This window comes from Cariama cristata, unplaced genomic scaffold (genome assembly GCF_000690535.1).
Source record: "Cariama cristata isolate BGI_N322 unplaced genomic scaffold, ASM69053v1 scaffold8938, whole genome shotgun sequence".
Taxonomy (NCBI): domain Eukaryota; kingdom Metazoa; phylum Chordata; class Aves; order Cariamiformes; family Cariamidae; genus Cariama; species Cariama cristata.
The window spans coordinates 49044-65861 of record NW_009629391.1 but is presented as its reverse complement, the minus strand read 5'-3'; the positions used below and the strand labels follow the sequence as shown (position 1 = coordinate 65861).

Sequence of the window (16818 nt, the reverse complement as noted above, 5' to 3'; positions counted from 1 at the left end):
AAAAAAAAAAAGAAACACTCAATAGAAGCATGTTGTTCCTGATCAAAGAAACAACCCTGGGTGGTCCACACATTGCCAGCTGGGTGGGTACATGAACTTTTGGTTGGATTACTGGTGGTATTCTGTCTTCACATACAAATAAATCCTATGGAAGAGTATCTTGGGCAAAAATATTTTTACTTCACTCCCATTCTTCATTCCCACTTACTTCAATTTCTATTTATTTTTCAGTAGATATAAAGGAGAAAAAGTGCTGTATTTTTATGTTCATATATGTATATATGTAAGAAATAGACTTTAACTGTTACTTTTTGCTGAAAATAATATGAGAGAGAGAGATCAAAGAAAAAGAAATCATATAGAGACCCTATACGAGATCCAATCTTACAAATGTGAGACAAAATAATAAAGATGAGGACCGACTTTCTGGCAGCTACCATCTCCTACATACACAGGAATCTACTCAGCTGGTTTGCTTTACTTGATAAATGAAACAGATTTGGAGTTTTTTATTTAAATTAGGGGAATCTTCAATGTCCAGTTGGGAGGCAGATGTTCTTTACACCTCATTACCAAGAAAAAAATAATTTTTTTTGAAATTGCCTAAAACATTATAATTTTGTTTTAATATCAGAGGGCAAGGCAGCTGTTAAAAGCATTATTCACCAAAAATAAACCACATAATGCACAAGAGCAATTTTCAAGAGCTAAAAGTTATACCAATTCCCTTGTTTAACACTTTGAATTGTGCAAAATCTAAACTGTTCAGTTATATAGCAACAGTCTGCATTATTTAAAATAAACATACATTCCTTCTGACCTACAGGGCACATAACTTCATAGCGGCTAATGATAAAAATAAAAACACTGTGGAAGGAAACCCTGTTTCCATCTTAGATTGCAATGCATGCTAAACCTCGTAATTTCCATACCTGTAGCCTACAGTAGTAATGTGCTGCTGCTGACAATTCACTTATTTCAAAACAGGTGTCTGTGCCATTATATGCAAGTTGTAGAGATTCCTCATCTTCTCCCCACTCTAATCTGTATTCAGAGATGTCAGCACCAGAACATTCAGGACTCTGCAACACAAATATTTACATGGTTCAATTCAGAAATGAGCACTTCAGACTCCTGTGTTTCACAGGGTAAGGAATAAAGTACTACGGGGGGGGGGAACCCCACCAACCCTTATTTTTAAATTAATACACCGTTACTGCTGCAAATGTAAAGGCACTGCATTAGCGCTCCCTAACAGGTTACTGAAACAGGCCAATTCTGCACAAAAATGAGCTGATAGACATTCAGAGAAATGAGAAAGTGTATGCAGCTACTTTGCTTTTCATCAGGACACTCAGGAATAAATTCTGTCTCTACTGGCTTGGCAGAAGCACAACGGTGGAGAACACAAAAAAGCATCAATCTAGTGCACCCTAGTCGAGTGATCAAAACACAGCTCTGGAAGAGCTAGCCTTCAAGCCTGAAGTAGTTACCCATGTTATTGAGAAAAGAACAACCTCAACAAGCGAGGAGCTCATCTGAGGTTTTTGGTGAAAGGCACCCATCAAGCTAATGGTCCCAGTATGGGACACATGAGTGTAGACCCGGGTACATTAATGCCCACAAAAAGACTCTTACGGGATCTGTATGTCCTCAGCAATCCCTTTATCATCCTGAAGTCTAGGGGAATATAGAATAAATACCTGAATTTGCTGGAGATGGGCTAGTGCAGCCATAGTGTCATGCTTCTCAAAACAAAGTATTTTGTGTTTTTACCAGAACTATCTAGAGCTGTACTGTGTGGACTGAAGCAGTTCAGGGAATCACTGCTTTACGTGCAGAGGTGTGGTCTAGGATATGACAAAGACTTTGTGATTAGGGCATGCAAGGTATACTTTCCAGTAAAAGGATGCAGAGTATTGCTGCATGCCACAATGGCCATCCTGCACATGCACGTGGGCTTCTCTAGCTCTGTTGCTGAGTCTCCAGCTATTATAGTAGGAGTATTCTGAACTGCTAAGCCAGCATTTTAAAACAATGTGTAAAAAAGACATATTAGGAACCACGGTGTGCTCTCTAGCCAGACAAAAAAAATCCATGGTCCTCCGCTGTTTTTCTTTCATATTCATATCAGCCAAAAAATGATAGACTCAGAAAATGTAACCACTGCAAACCACATTACTCCTTCCACAGCTTCATTTTTAGCTAGAATAAACAAATATATCCTGCATATGAATACAGAGACTACCAGAAACGCTGTTGCATTCGCTCATGGTTGGAGAGAGCAAATGCCTGTCCATACACGCATTAAAACATTTAGAAGTTTAGTGTGACTTCTAGCTTAGCATCACAAAATACTGCAAGAATTAACAAATACCCCTAAACTGCACCAAACGCACCTGTTTCATTATAAAATTAAATTCAGATTATGTTTGTATCTAGATATGTTGTTAGCACAATCAATTTATTTGAGCATCTCGGGAACATTAGTAACTTCTCCCTCAACAGGGGCATCCTTTTGTGGAAGGACCCAACAGATGTAGGGCTGGAACAGTTTTCAGTCCAAGTCTGTGGCAGAACTACAGCCCCAGTGCTCCATATCACAAGGTTACTTATGACAACATCCTTTCCTTTCTGCCTTAATTACATAACTTTTTTTTTTTTAATGACACCGATCAACCCCTCAGCATTTCAGCCAAGACTTATTTTAAGAGTTCAATGTCCAAGAACCTGGAGAATGGAGAAGGAATGCACACAAACTAAAATAAAAGTAAATATTTGGGGAAGAGACAAACAATTTTTGAAGAAACAAAACCTAACTACATCATAAGCATTTGTGCAGAGTTAATTTCATATCAGAGACTCCAGCTTCAGCCAAAATCAAATATTTGCCTTCACAATTCCACCCCAGGACACACTGACATACTAAAAGCCTGCAGAGAGCACTTCTACCCGACCAGTGCTCTATCATCTGACGCCAGCGTAGGAGGTCTTGTGTCTGAATCCTGGTCTGGATGACTCATGATTGACTTTATGCAATTCTTTAAAGAGAAAAGTAGAGAAGATGATTTTCTACAATAGAAGAGTTTCCACATATGGTTTTCTTGCCAAAAAAAAAAAGTTCCTAAAGTTCCAAACCAGGGAATAGTTCCCAAGCTAGCTTTCAAGTTTTGCGGTGACCGTATTAGTTTAGAAAAGATGGAAATTAAACAATCAGGGTACCTGACTTACCTCCCAGCTTACAAGTACACGTGTGTCAGACAGAAAGGACAGGGAAGGTGCTCTGCACTGGCCGGGTGGTCCTGCTGCTGTGGTGACTTCTGTAGCTTCCGAATATGGCCCATACTAGAGGGAAACAAGGGGTCTGTATATTAATTAAGTGTACACCCACCTCACATTCCTTAAAGACTTTCCAAGAACAGCACACAAACTTTTTCAATGCAATAAACTTTCTCAGAGATAGACCAGGCTTTCCAAAACTCGGCACCAAATACCAGAGTTCTGTATGAGACCATGTAAATTATTGCAAAGTTAAAATATGAGGTAAGGTCAGGTACGAGCAGACAGCACGTACCTCCTCCTGTGCAGCGGTGAGTGCCCGTGAAAGCGTAAGCCACCTCCAATTTACCCCAGAGTGAGAATGTGCACTCAGCAACAGAGTAACTGAGGAACAGTTTGTGTCCCTCTACCTTACCTTCAAGTAATGTGTTTGCATGTCTGTGCCGTAGCCAGGCATAACTGGATTCTCGCAGATATAAGGAGGAGCACAGCAATAGTAAAGCACATACTGGAATCCAAACCCAGCTTCTTTTATATGAAATGTCTGTCACATGTTAATTATAAAAGGACAGCATGTGATGGAGCCCCAGTCTGGGTTCAACGTGCCGGGGCATGCTGCACACATGCTGTGTAATGCCTTAGCTCCCCAGGCAGCCAAGACAACTGCTCAGACAACTTTTGAGCCCTTGATAGGAGAATAATTTAAATGCATATTAGGAAAAGACAAGACAATTTTCAAGACTCTGGAAAACTGGCTTCAGCCAGCAGTGCGAGGACAGGTGTCCTTGCCCATGGCAGGGGGGTTGGAACTAGATGGCGTTTAAGGTCCCTTCCAACCAAACCATTCTATGATTCTGTGATGACAGGAGAGAGATAACAGTGGAAATAGCCTTTCTGAGGCCTCCTCTGTGGGATAATGAAGTTTGTTCAGTACATCTCCAAGCTAATTAGAAATCATTCTCCAGAAGAAAGGAGCTTCGCTGGAAACAATTAGAGGAAAAACACTGATATTTACTCATTTTGGAATGCAACGCTAGCAAGTATGAAAAAAAGAGCCACTACAAAGGCTGAACAACACTGAAATTATGAACCCCAGAAAAACTCTCAACAGACACGTGTCAGTATGTGCGCTATCAAGAAAGGCTAACAGTGATGGCTTTGTTTGAATTACAAAGAACGCACACTCCAAAAAACCTCATTTATTGACTTCTGCTATTTTCTTTACTGAATGGAAGACAGGTGTTTGCACCTGGTAAAGAATGCCCTCCTCCATTTTGCATCTGGTAAAAAAACCCGACCAAACCAAAACCAGCCCCCTCATTTAACAAAGGGTAGGACTAGAAATGCTTCACAACTTGAAAAGTTGTTTTGCAAAAAAAAAAGAAAAACAGGAAAAGAGAAAAAAATAAAAGGAAAAAAAAGGCAAGGCATCACATACCCAAAGCTACCAGGTAGGCAATGGCTTTCATTCCAGCAAGCAAATCCAATCTCTCCATACATATTTAATTCATTTTTCACAAAAACAAGAGTGGGTATTTACAGTCTTACATATTTTTCTAATACCTACGTTAAGTTTTAACAGAACTTCTCCCTGTAAGTGAATAACTTTAAACCTTTGCGTCATGTTGTCATCAAGATTCCCTGGGAACAAACACATCAATACGCATGTACTCTGGCTGAGACTGCCTTTACAAAAAATCCTTGGAAAGATGCTCTCACAAAAGCAAGCAGAACCAACCCAAACCTCACTAAATCAACAAGATCTTTGAACAGATGTCTGTGGACAACAGATAGAATTTCCAACATATTTGAGAAGGCACATCTTCCAAGGAAATCATGTAACAAAAAAAAAATCACGAAATCCATAAAGCATGTTATTTTTTTCAAATCAAAACAAAAAAAACATTAAGAATGCAAGCTTTCCTCAAAATATATGAATACCTAAGTGAAATTTCAGAAATTTCAGTAAAATTTTAAACAAAAATAAGGAATGCACTGGAAGGGGAATAAACAGTGTCCTCCTTGTAAGCACACATGACTTTTAGCAGGGATTTTGCATATTTTCATGCAGCTGATTTGGGCCAGTCAAATCACATTAGTACTTGAAATCTCCTTTTAAAAAAGAGTACCAGATTTAAAACTGCAGCTCTTCCTCAAAAGTTCCTTTAAGTATTTCTCACTTTAATTTCTTTTGCCCATCTCCCCTTCACCTTTCTGATCACCACCACTAACACAATCACTTTCCAGACCTGCCCATCTCAGCCACAGTACCACCTCCAGCGAGAAAAAGCCAAAGCATGCTCCAGCACGCTGCACGTACCCCACCATCGTTCAAAGCTCTCACTCTGAACCGGTATGTTGCTCCAGGAAGAAGGTTGCTGACAGTGCACTCCACGTCAGGCCCATGATACACTTCAGAAACAACTTCTTCAGGTTCTGTCATTTCTACACTGTACTCTGAGATGGGACAGTCACTTTCTGACAGAGGGACATCTAGAAAGAAATCACACAATTCATTAATAACATAAGGACATATGCCAGCAAGATTAATTTTTTACTTCACATACCACATATATGTGTGTGTATATGTGTACAGACATATGTGTGCATATATATATTAATTTTTTACTTCACATACCACAGAAATACATGTGTGTGTGTGCATAGATATACATATACACAAACACACACTATCTAGCTATACACACACAAACACACCCACACTACCAACAATGATTTTCCTCTTCAGCAGATGCCTTACCTGCAATATCTCATCCATGTACCCGACTGATTTAAAGCAAATGAATACAATTACTCTTAGCCCTAAACATTCACCAGGTCAGACTGTCACATGCAAGAGCAGCAGCTCCCCCAAGGCAATTATCTGTCACCCTGGGAAGGCGCATTTGATGCCAGGAGGTGCCCAGCTAAGTTTTAAGCAGAACACAGTAGCTACCAGTAGCTAAGGGAAAAAAAAAAAAAAAAGCTACTCTACTTCTTTCCTCCAATATCAAAGCTGGTGTGTGCAAAAAAATTGGTCAGGCAGGAGAAAAGGTACAGAAAGCTGCACGAAGAACGGGACTAGTGCTGAATACACCCATTCTGGGATAGGCAGAAATGAGGAGGCACATGGTGGCTGTCTGACCCAATCTTGGCCACTGGCTATGGGTGAGCAGAGGCTGAGGTGGGTCATGTACACTCCAAAACCACTACTAATACATGGGGTTTCTGGCAAAGCCTCATTAACACCCAAGAGAAGTACGAACAACTGCCATCCTTGAACTTTATTAGTCACACCGCTAACATTTATGAGATTCTAAATCTCTGTACGACGATCTAAACCCTGCGCTTCACTTGGAATAACAGCTTTTTGGGAAACTCAATTTGTTTTCTGTACCTGTATCTGTTTTATTGTGGGCACTTTTTTCTCCATGAAAACAACATATTTGATAATATTTGTATGTCATGTTACAAGCCAGTACCACAGAATCAACCTGCCTGAGGTTCTGAAAAGCAGTGCTGCACCATAAGGGGATCAGTCTTCCAGGACACAACATGGTATCTTGGATGCACAGGTGAATTTTCATACTGGTGTTGAGATATATTTGTCAGTTAGAAATGGTACTGCTCCACAATTGAGCTTAATGAATGTTGCCACAAAAAATCTTGGATGCTTTAAGATTATTGTAATAAAGAAAAAAATCTGTTGGATACTGGCATGTATCTTGCATTCTGAAAAATGTGCATTTTTTGACAGTTTAGTGTCATGTCCATGGTCCAAGTCCCTTGTGAAATTACAGACGTCCAGCGGATTGTGTGTGTTATACTGTGGATCAAAGTTTAAATACCACCCAAAAGCCTCAAAATGTTCTCACTCAAATATCTGACAGAAGTTTTACATTAGAAGTAGCAAAATTCTTCGGCTAAGTCAATATTGCAAAGGAATAAAGAAGATCTTGAATCACATGGTGGTTTTGCAATAAAAGGACAGATATTGTAAAATAGCTGATATTTTATAGTCCTGACAAAGACAGGACCTAACTAAAATAAAAATGGCAGTACAGTATGAGGCCTAAAGGACAGCTAAGTTCAGAAACCCAATACAGAGCCAGAGCAGTTGATGCGAAGTTGCACTTCTGACTTGCACAGACTTCACTGGACTTTGCTTCGTACTTCCCAGTGAACAGAATACACTGCAATTTTTCACAAGGTCTAGCAACAGAAATAAAAGCTAAGCCAAGTTCAGCAACTAACCATCAAGATCAAAGCTATTCAGCAGCGAGATGCTCCAACGGCTTACCCCATTGTAGCTGTATTTCTTTGTGCTTCGGTTTCCCCAAAACTCTTGGTGGCCGGCACTGACCTGGTGCAACACTTAGTGTACGGACAGGTAAACTTTCAGAACACTGGAAGAGAACAGGAGCTGAAGTTAGCTCTCCGGTACAACTACTGCCTACAGAGTGAAGCATGATTAGAAAGTAGCACAAAAAATTGATTTTTACAACAACCACTTAACAGAAATTTATATGAACAATAAAGCATAGGAGATACTATCGAGTATGTTACTTATAAATGCAATTAATAGAGTTCTTTCATTAGCATACTCAAAACTGTGGCACAGGAAACTTTGATGGCTAATGTTGTGGGGTTCTTTATTTTAATTTTCCTTTTTAAAATAACATCAAGGCCTAAAGTACTCAATCATTAAAAAAAAAAAATCAAAGCAGAAGGAATAAAACTGTAGGTACTGAAATGATTTTAAATCAAAGAAGGGAATGACAGGAATCAGTGGCTGGAAAATGGAACCCAAAAATTTAAAGAAGAACTGAGCTATATGAAAGGTAATTAATGGTTACAACAAACAACCCATACTGCATCTCCAGTCACCAGCTTCGGTCAGTACAGGTTCATGTATATAAGAGTCTGTGGCCTTTCTCATGCAAGCGACCAGATCAGATAAACATGATGGTCTTTTCTAGCAGAAGTCTAAACACTTACAGATTGGTTTTGAGGAAACCAAATCTCACTAAATTGCAATTTGCCTGAAAAAAAACCCCATCGAGTATACACAGAAGTCTTCAGTCTTCTAAAATTCAGCAACTTGCAACATAAGATTAACTGCAATCAGTATAGTTTTACTGTGCTACAGGAAAAATATTCACCTTATTTTTAAAGCAGAAATCTTTCACCAAAAATGGCAGATAAATCTCTGAAAAATATAAAACCAATGGTCCTTACTGTTAAGTAACACTCACCTGACTGTGTCCGCCAGTGCTGATACAGCACGCCCGAAGTTTATACAAAGTGCCTGGTTTCAAGTGAGTACAGGTATATTCTGTAGCCGATCCACTATATGCCACTTCCCACTGATTTGCTAAAAAATGAGATATATCCAGGTTTAGAGAAGTATAATGAATCAAGTTTAGGAGTGTCTAGAAGGAAAGAAAATCCTTAATGTGGTCTTCCACAAATTATGTATTTCAGGAAAGTCATTAGTGTTAATTTTACTATGAATATCATTCTCATTTAAAGATACACATAGACATATATACAAACACATATACTTACAAATATAAATATTTCTAAAATATATGAAAAACATGAAATCAAACAGTAGGTTCACCCATACACCCTAAAATTCCACCCGTATTAGAGAAAAAGAGCATACTTATAAAAACACAACAAAAACTCCCCAAAACCCAACACAAACTCTCCCAGGAATCCTGTAATTTTTAGGGCTGCAAGTATGTAACTCAGTTTCAATCATATGTACAGCATTAGTGCATAAATGATAATAACAATACTAGCCCAAAGGGTCAGTGCTTCTTTATAGTAGCCATAATGGATTGAAACAGCGATGGTTTATTTCAAGTTTACCTTCTGGACTTCCTTGAGAAATCTCTAGTAGATACTTCAGAATTTCTGAACCACCATTATCCTGTGGAGGATCTGAAAAAATAAGGCACGTTGTTAGTAAATCAAGATTAGGAGTGAAATACAACAAAAAGATTACAGAATCTGTTTCTGATTCTGCTCCTTCTCCTCCACAAGCTCCCATACACTAACTACACCAAGGAGTCTATAGCTGAAGAGGGTAGCAGATGTTTTCAGCATGCGTCAGAATAAGGCGGCTGCATAATGATACTAGAAAGAAAATGTACAGAAAAAGCATTGAAAGAGATGCAGCATGGAGGCTAGCCCCATCGATAACTGAAGCAGCTGGAACGATGCTGCAACAGGACATGAAATGGAAGGTGAAAAGCCTGAAGATGCACTTGAGTGCAAATGCAAATCAGTCAATAAAAACAAGCAACATTTTTGATTCTGAAAACTTAAGAGTCTCTACACATCTTTTAAAATATTAAAAAAATAAAGCTGTAAAGCTCTCCAAACACATTCAATTTTAGACTGAGAAGTAGCATGAAAAAAGTTCTAATGCATATTTACATAACTTTATTTGAATTTAATATGATCCAAAAAAGCTCTACTATGACAAACTGAAGTGGCTTACCCCACTTCACACTAAAGCCATGACATGTTATTGGTCCCTTAATAACGGGTCTGGTCGGAGGTCCTGGCCTGTCTGGGCTTGTTGTACAGACCAACACTTCGCTGGGAGAACTCTTTCCTTCCACATTAGAAGCAAACAGCTGAAACAAAACCACAACAAGTTTACCATTGTTGACTGTTACTGCTTTTCTGACAGTTCTGCATGAGACTTCTTAGTAATTGCACAAATATCATTAAACTGGAAAGTATGTCACATCCTAACAAAACGTGTGGGATTCTAATAACAGATACTAGATTGTCACGTTGTTTCTTTACAAACCATATTGACTTTTTCGCCCCCCACTAGCAATAGATCATGACATGTTTAAGATAAGAGTGCTGCTGTTTTTCCCTCTTAAAAAAAAGTCACATGGCAACTTGCAGTAATTTACTCATAAAAGATGAAAACTATGACAATAACTATGCTATTTTTGCTTTGGAGGTATTTCAAGCCGCTATTTAAAACAAATTAATTCAGAGTATCAGTAATCACACAATTAAAAGCTTAAGTAGCATGACACACAAATAAGAAACACGTAATCTGCAGCCACTGAAATGAGCAGGATGTGCACAAAGAAAACTCAGCCAAATCCTCTGTCTCTACTCAAGAACACCTTCTGCTGACTTCAGGGAGAAGGTTGCTAAGCTAAGAGAAGACATGAGGATCTAGCAAGAAGTGTGAGCAGATCAGGATCATACATGAAATCCCAACTGGTCCAATGGTTTGTGGCTGCTTAGAGCTGCATTAGCTCATGCTAGTCTCTACGACAGAGATCTGCTGCCAAGGAAGTCAGTAATAAAATACATATTATAATTGTAAATATAAGTTAGTAAGAACTTTTCCACTTGGGAAACTTGCTTATTCTCAGGACCAGTCATTTCGATCATCTCCTAATACAGGCATCTGAGGAAAACAATTTGCAATTTTTAAGGCAGAAAAAGTAACTGAGGTTCTCTAGCCCATATGCTTGCTTTAAACAAGCCACTAGAGCCACTATCAACTCCCATGTATCATCTCTTGGTTCTCTCACTATTCTCCAATTTAAGACATCTTGCCATGAACACTAGATACATGAGCTAGACAAATATCCCAGGAACACCTCTAGTGAGTGTAAGCTACAAAGGTAACGCAACATTTATACATTTCCCCTATGTACACAGCTCAAGATTGCACTAGTCCAGCAGGAACTGAAAATTCATATTAAATTGATTGCTCAAGCAGGATCTTCAACACTTTTTCAGAGCCACAGCTTCTGCAACTTATAGACCCCCATCCTCTCTGTAGAAATAAAAGTAAAACTTTGTTTCCAGGTCACTGATGAAATTATGAAATCGTATACAGAGCACTGCTTTTTGTGGAATCTCACTAGAAACAGCCATTGGTGATTCCCTTCTATGCCAACACGTCAAACACTTCAGAGAACGAGGCTTCTACACCTTGTGTTTGGTATCATTTGCCCTTCTGTGCCAAACCCTCACTCGGTACTGAACAAATGCCTTTACGACAGTGTATTACACTACCATTGTCACTTTAATTAACCAACCTTTATTTCATCAAAAATGTTAGCAGGATGTCTCCTCTGTAAGCACACATTGTCTGGCATGAATTAAATTTCCTCCTTAATTCTTCATTATTAAGGAGGTTCCCCAAAGAACCATATTTTGCCCAGGTTCAAAGATAAGCCTAGAACTTGCCAGACAGGCCCCATCATGAGTTTTAAAACACTGCTGTGATCCTATGGTGTCTGTGTTTGGTTTTGTTTGTTTGTTTTGTTTTATAGTTTTGGAGATCCTTCCCCAAGTTCCATACCTAACGCTGGTCCGCATGCAACAAGGGAATATCTCAGTGCCAGGTTGGATCCAAGTCGTGCTCATAGCCAGTGAGGCTGCAAGTTTGCTCTGAAATCAACCCAGTTTTTTAAAATTGACATTTAATTTGAAAGCAGGGCTGCAGATAGGCACTAACCATCCTTTTCCCTCAGACAGTCACAGCAGTTTTTACAATGCTAAACTAAAAGGCATCATCTCTGAGCGACATCACAGTAACTTTCCAGTTCTTTAGGTAGTTCATGCAACATCACAAGGTCTTCAGTCTCACAAAGGAATATATACAAAGTTTTTTATAAGGATTTAAATAAGTCTTTGGGTAAAGTTTTTTTTTGTTGTTCCTCCTGAATATACCAAGCCCTACACAAGCCAAATTTTTTTGAATCAGCACAAACCTATGGCACCCTTCTCTCCCTGCGCTGTTCACAAGTGACACGAAGCTGCTTCCAGACACCTTTTCTCTCTGGCAACGCGGGAGTACGGCGGACGGTGGCTTTCCAGACAGCTGCTCGCCATCTCCGGAGGGACGGCAGCGCCCCGGGCGGCGCGGCCGAACGCCATCTTGTGGAGCCCCGCTCGGCTCCCGCCTTTGCTGAGCCGCTGCGGCGGACAGCCCGCACCTCAGGCCCTCCGGTAAAAACCACACCGTCTTCTCCTCGATAGCCGCACCCGGCACTTGTGTTGTGCTGGACAGCTTCAGCAGCAGCGAGGCAGACGACTGAATTGTGTGTTTGCAAAAAGACTTCAGAGCATCTCTCTTGGCAGGTGTGTATTTAGGAGCACCCACAGAGCAGGAGATACCAACACTCGCTAAAAAACCAGCTCCAAAACCAGTCACACGTACATATGAGACAGAAAAGCTTCGATTTCTGCATGTCAGGGGAAGAGAGGCCCCTGAGCAGGGGAAGGAGGCTTTGCTTGCTGGGCTCCTTACAGATTCGTGACCATGGATCAGGTTTTTGGGGAGCAATACAGCCGACTACAACCACCTCACGCCCTGAGCCACACTTCTACAGCATCGTACCTGACACTACATGGTACAGAGAACTATGCTTGCTTCAAAAAGGCTGAGCAATGAGCATCTCCTGTGATAAAAGTTAAAATACAACTAACAGTTTAATCTATTAGGTCACAGTATAAAGCAAATTTGTATTTGATGACTCAATTTTGGAGGTAGTACTAAAGGGTCCCTACAGTGCCTGGAAAAAACCCAGTACAGAAAATACCATGCAATGACAAGATGAAAAACATTTTACCCTGAATTTATACTGTGTGCTTCTTCTGAGATTCTTCACAGTACAGGCTTGCTCCTCTCCAGTGTACTTTGGGTGAAACACGCTATCCTAGAAAAAACAAAACCAAATTCCCACAACTGAGAAGTCTGAGGAAGTGCTCTCTGTATTACAGTCTGTAGCTAGAACACATTATAGCAAAGGGGGTTTACAGTCGAGTGCTCTTTTTTTATTATTACCATTACTTTTAAGTTGCAAGACCACAATAATTTTCCTTCTAGAAGGATGTTGCAACTGACCTGAATATTATAATTTTGCTGTAAAATAAGCACAAAACCAATCACGACAGTTTAACATATGTTACAGAAATAGGAGTGAGAGATGAGAGAATGCAAGCACACCACACAGCAGTGAGAAGGACGCAGCAGACGGAACTCGCTAAGGACAAGCTGCCCTATACCTTACAGACTCCTGTGAAGCTTTGTAAAGTAATCATGGATCACAGCACAGATTTTTAGCTACGGATTCATAATTCTGCTGTGGAGCAGAACAGCTCCATCCTGCCAAGTACTCTGTACCTCTAAAAGCCCCTCCAAAGGAGCAATCCACAATCTTTTCAATGATCTTGAATTAATAAATGAAAACTCAATTTAAGTCATGCAGTATACTTTCTAGTAACATGGTACTTACATTATCTTCTTCCTGAATTTCCAGGGTGTAAGAAACCACTTCCTCTGGTGTACAGCCTTCTACTTTATTCCACTGCAATGCGATCCACGTAACACCAGCTCGAACAAGCCTTGGTGCAGAAGGGGTCTGAGGAATATTACCTGCAGTGTAGCATACCACCTCCTGGCTGTACCCACTGCACAGAGACAGAGAGAGGAAGATTAAAAACTAAAAACAAACCACCCAAAAAACAAAACTAAAAAAGCCAAACCTCAGTGCAGTTAGAGAAATATTTCACATTTTCAAAAAAAATCTAGACAATGCTAAAATTGCCTAGGTGGAAAAGATGAGCACCCAGTTAGGAAATGCCAGAATTAACAATAGAAAAAAATGCAGATTATATGTGTCCTCACAGCCATTTTTACAGGTATCATCACAGTAATATTGGAAAAAAGAATATTTGATTGCCTAAAATTATTAACTTACTATTAACTCTGAACTAGAGGATAATCTTGTTTAACAAAGGGGAACTAAAACCTATGAAATAAAGTCCCAAGTGTTCAATTTTTAGATGCTGAACTTGAGATGCAGTTTCCACCTTTTGTAAACTCAGAATACAACTTCTATTTAAGCTACATTTCCAAAAGCCAAGTGCTTCAGCAAATCTAGTCCCACTGTTTCAGACATCCCTCTCCAAAGAAAGCAGGGAAAATTTATCCAGTCATGACCGTACATGCTCAGCAGCATGTAGGAGCTGTTTGGTGCACGCACAGATACCTTCCAACCCTCCAGGCTGGCTCTACTCCTTTCCGACCTTCCTTTCCCAAACTTCTCTGCATTTTAAGCTGAGCATAAAGTCGTTCTTTTGCACAGCTCAGGTTGCAACCAGAGAGGACATCCACAGCAGAGGCAATGCACACTCTCATCTTGTCTAAATCCCAGCACATAATGCCTTGAAACATAATAGGCAATTGTGTTGCACAAGTATAGGAAGAGTTGTCTTAATACTCCATGCAGGATATATTACGTACAATGGGAATTTGAGAACAAAGTTTAAAATCAACAGGTTTTGGTGAATTTTCAGGACATCATCAGAACTCTCAACTGAAGGTAACGTTCCTGCAATTTTCAAATCTCTGTTTCCAAAGTACAAATTTATTTTGCTCCTTAAAGGCATCACATGAATTTAGCACACACAAAAAGCCACATCTCCATTTTCTGAGTCTTCTTTTGCAAAAATAACATATTTGTTGAAAGATTCTTATAGTTTAAAAAAAAATAAAATTGCACCTATAACTAACACCCGAACAAGACAAAAAATCATCTTAAATGGTAAGTCCATTACGACTAACCAAAATCATCTTAGGATATGAAGTGTTAGATGACATTATCGTGTCACAATTTTGAGTGCCCTCTATAAAAATAAGCCATGTGCTGTTGGTGCTTATCTCTTAGATTAACACAGTGCAACTGACCATAAATATAGCTCTTAGTTCACTCCCTCCTCAATAGCCTGAGAAAAAAAGAGAGAGAGAACAAAGAAAAAAAGGGAGGGAAGGGCTGAAGCATGCCCTAAGATATTTTAAAAATCTGGAACCTGGCAAAGAAAAGAGATGCCAAAACTGGGAACTTCGTACAAAACTGGCAATCCCTTTCCAGTTACCCTCAGCAGCTCCAGCTCAAGCCTCTCCCTCTCTCTCTATCCACACCAAGTACTATTTCAATAGGGAGGGAAGTAATCTAGCAAGAAGTTGGCAAACGGGACTCTATGCACACGTGAACAGTCCCAGCGCATCTCAGAGAGAAAACACAGGAACATGAATAAAGAAACTTTTTAAAGCTATGTATTACTAAGAGGTTTGTGTTTTGGAAGAGAGAACAATACAGGAATCTCCCTCAGCAAAACACATTGTTATATACCACTAGTGTTTCTTTTTCTGTCCTTGTAATAATGATTAAATCCTGTTTAGCTAAGAAGGACAATAAACGAGTATACAAGAGCACTGGATGTTTAGCTGCTTCACAGCTAAACTTTTCCTGGCCTACTTTCCTTCCGTGAGCGCAGGAGCGCACAGCCCCTGCAGCACAATGTCTCTTCGGGCACACTCTGGACCTCAGCTCTGTAACGTTTTAGCCCAGTGCTCCCTAGCAGCTCCCAGAGGATTGCAATAAAGTCTGATTTCTCATCATCTTCATCTGAATGCATCTGTTCATGTGCAAAAAACAGCAGAACCTGAAACCTATCTTACAGAGCCCTTGGGTGTGCCTGTCCTCTCTTGGTCCTGGCTCTCTCACCCTTCTTTCCCACCCCATCAGCCAGCCCTGCCAGTCCTGCGGAAGAAGGAAGGGACTGTACTGCTGAAAAAAAGACAGAAGGGCTTTGCTTTAAACCAGCAAAATAAATACATCAAGATTCCTTTCAAGATCTGTAACTCAGCTTCCTCTTGCTTGTTTTTCTTGGTACACAGAGGTCCCTAGTGGGAATTTTATATAACAGATTTATTCTTTTTGCATTAGGAATAGACCAGAAAACACCATTTAACACCTCAAAAGGAGTCTATCTTCTCAGGCGAACCTCATCATGCTGAAGGTACAGGGCAATTCCCTGAGAGGTGAATGATATCACCAGGGAAGGTGCCACTTACTCCAAAGCATTAATAATAGAGCAAATGTCAGATATTTAACTCAAAACCATAAAGAGAGAAACCAACCAAACAAAAATCCCCCCCGAAACTCCTCTTTGCACTGTGATTGATAGCTAAACTTCTCAGCTACCACTTTTTCTCAAGAAAATGTGTACATTGGGTAACTTACCTAGTACCGATGTCATTCTGAGCTGCTAATCGAAAAGTGTAACCCAAAGCTGGACAAAGTTTAGTCAACTTGCAATGCTTCTGGCTTCCAAAGTAACATTCTCTGAAACCACTGTTCCTCTTTCCCTAGGAAGAGAGAAATCTGTAATCGGAGAGCTATGAAACAAAACCACGCAGTTCTTTTTTTAAAAAGAGCTGTTAAATGATAGTAGAATTAGATGCTTTCATACAGGCACTGTGCAAAGAAAGCTGTGTAAGCCACCGACAGCATTGCTATGCTACCTAAAATAATACAGATCAACACAGTCAGTCTGCTGTCAGATTCTTCCTCTTTCCAGATTCTTATCTTCATGAGATGTATGTACAGCCTCTGTCATTCTGCTTGAAATGCAATTTATCCTACTCCTTAGCAAAAAAGCATGCAAATTAAGGGTGAAATTCACTTCTGA

The 16818-nt window shown here is 39.8% G+C and overlaps 1 protein-coding gene across 1 annotated transcript in view; it reads right to left on the bottom strand.

Moving 5' to 3' along the window:
- The window catches only part of FNDC3B (fibronectin type III domain containing 3B), a gene marked incomplete at its 5' end in the record, with an annotated part of 72744 nt that overhangs the window by 11213 nt on the left and 44713 nt on the right, over positions 1–16818 (bottom strand). The window contains 10 exons of the mRNA XM_009705144.1: positions 933–1082; positions 3232–3345; positions 5600–5772; positions 7580–7685; positions 8535–8653; positions 9157–9228; positions 9791–9929; positions 12912–12998; positions 13578–13752; positions 16371–16495. Coding sequence (XP_009703446.1) covers positions 933–1082; positions 3232–3345; positions 5600–5772; positions 7580–7685; positions 8535–8653; positions 9157–9228; positions 9791–9929; positions 12912–12998; positions 13578–13752; positions 16371–16495 — 1260 coding nt within the window. The remainder of the gene's footprint in view (positions 1–932; positions 1083–3231; positions 3346–5599; positions 5773–7579; positions 7686–8534; positions 8654–9156; positions 9229–9790; positions 9930–12911; positions 12999–13577; positions 13753–16370; positions 16496–16818) is intronic.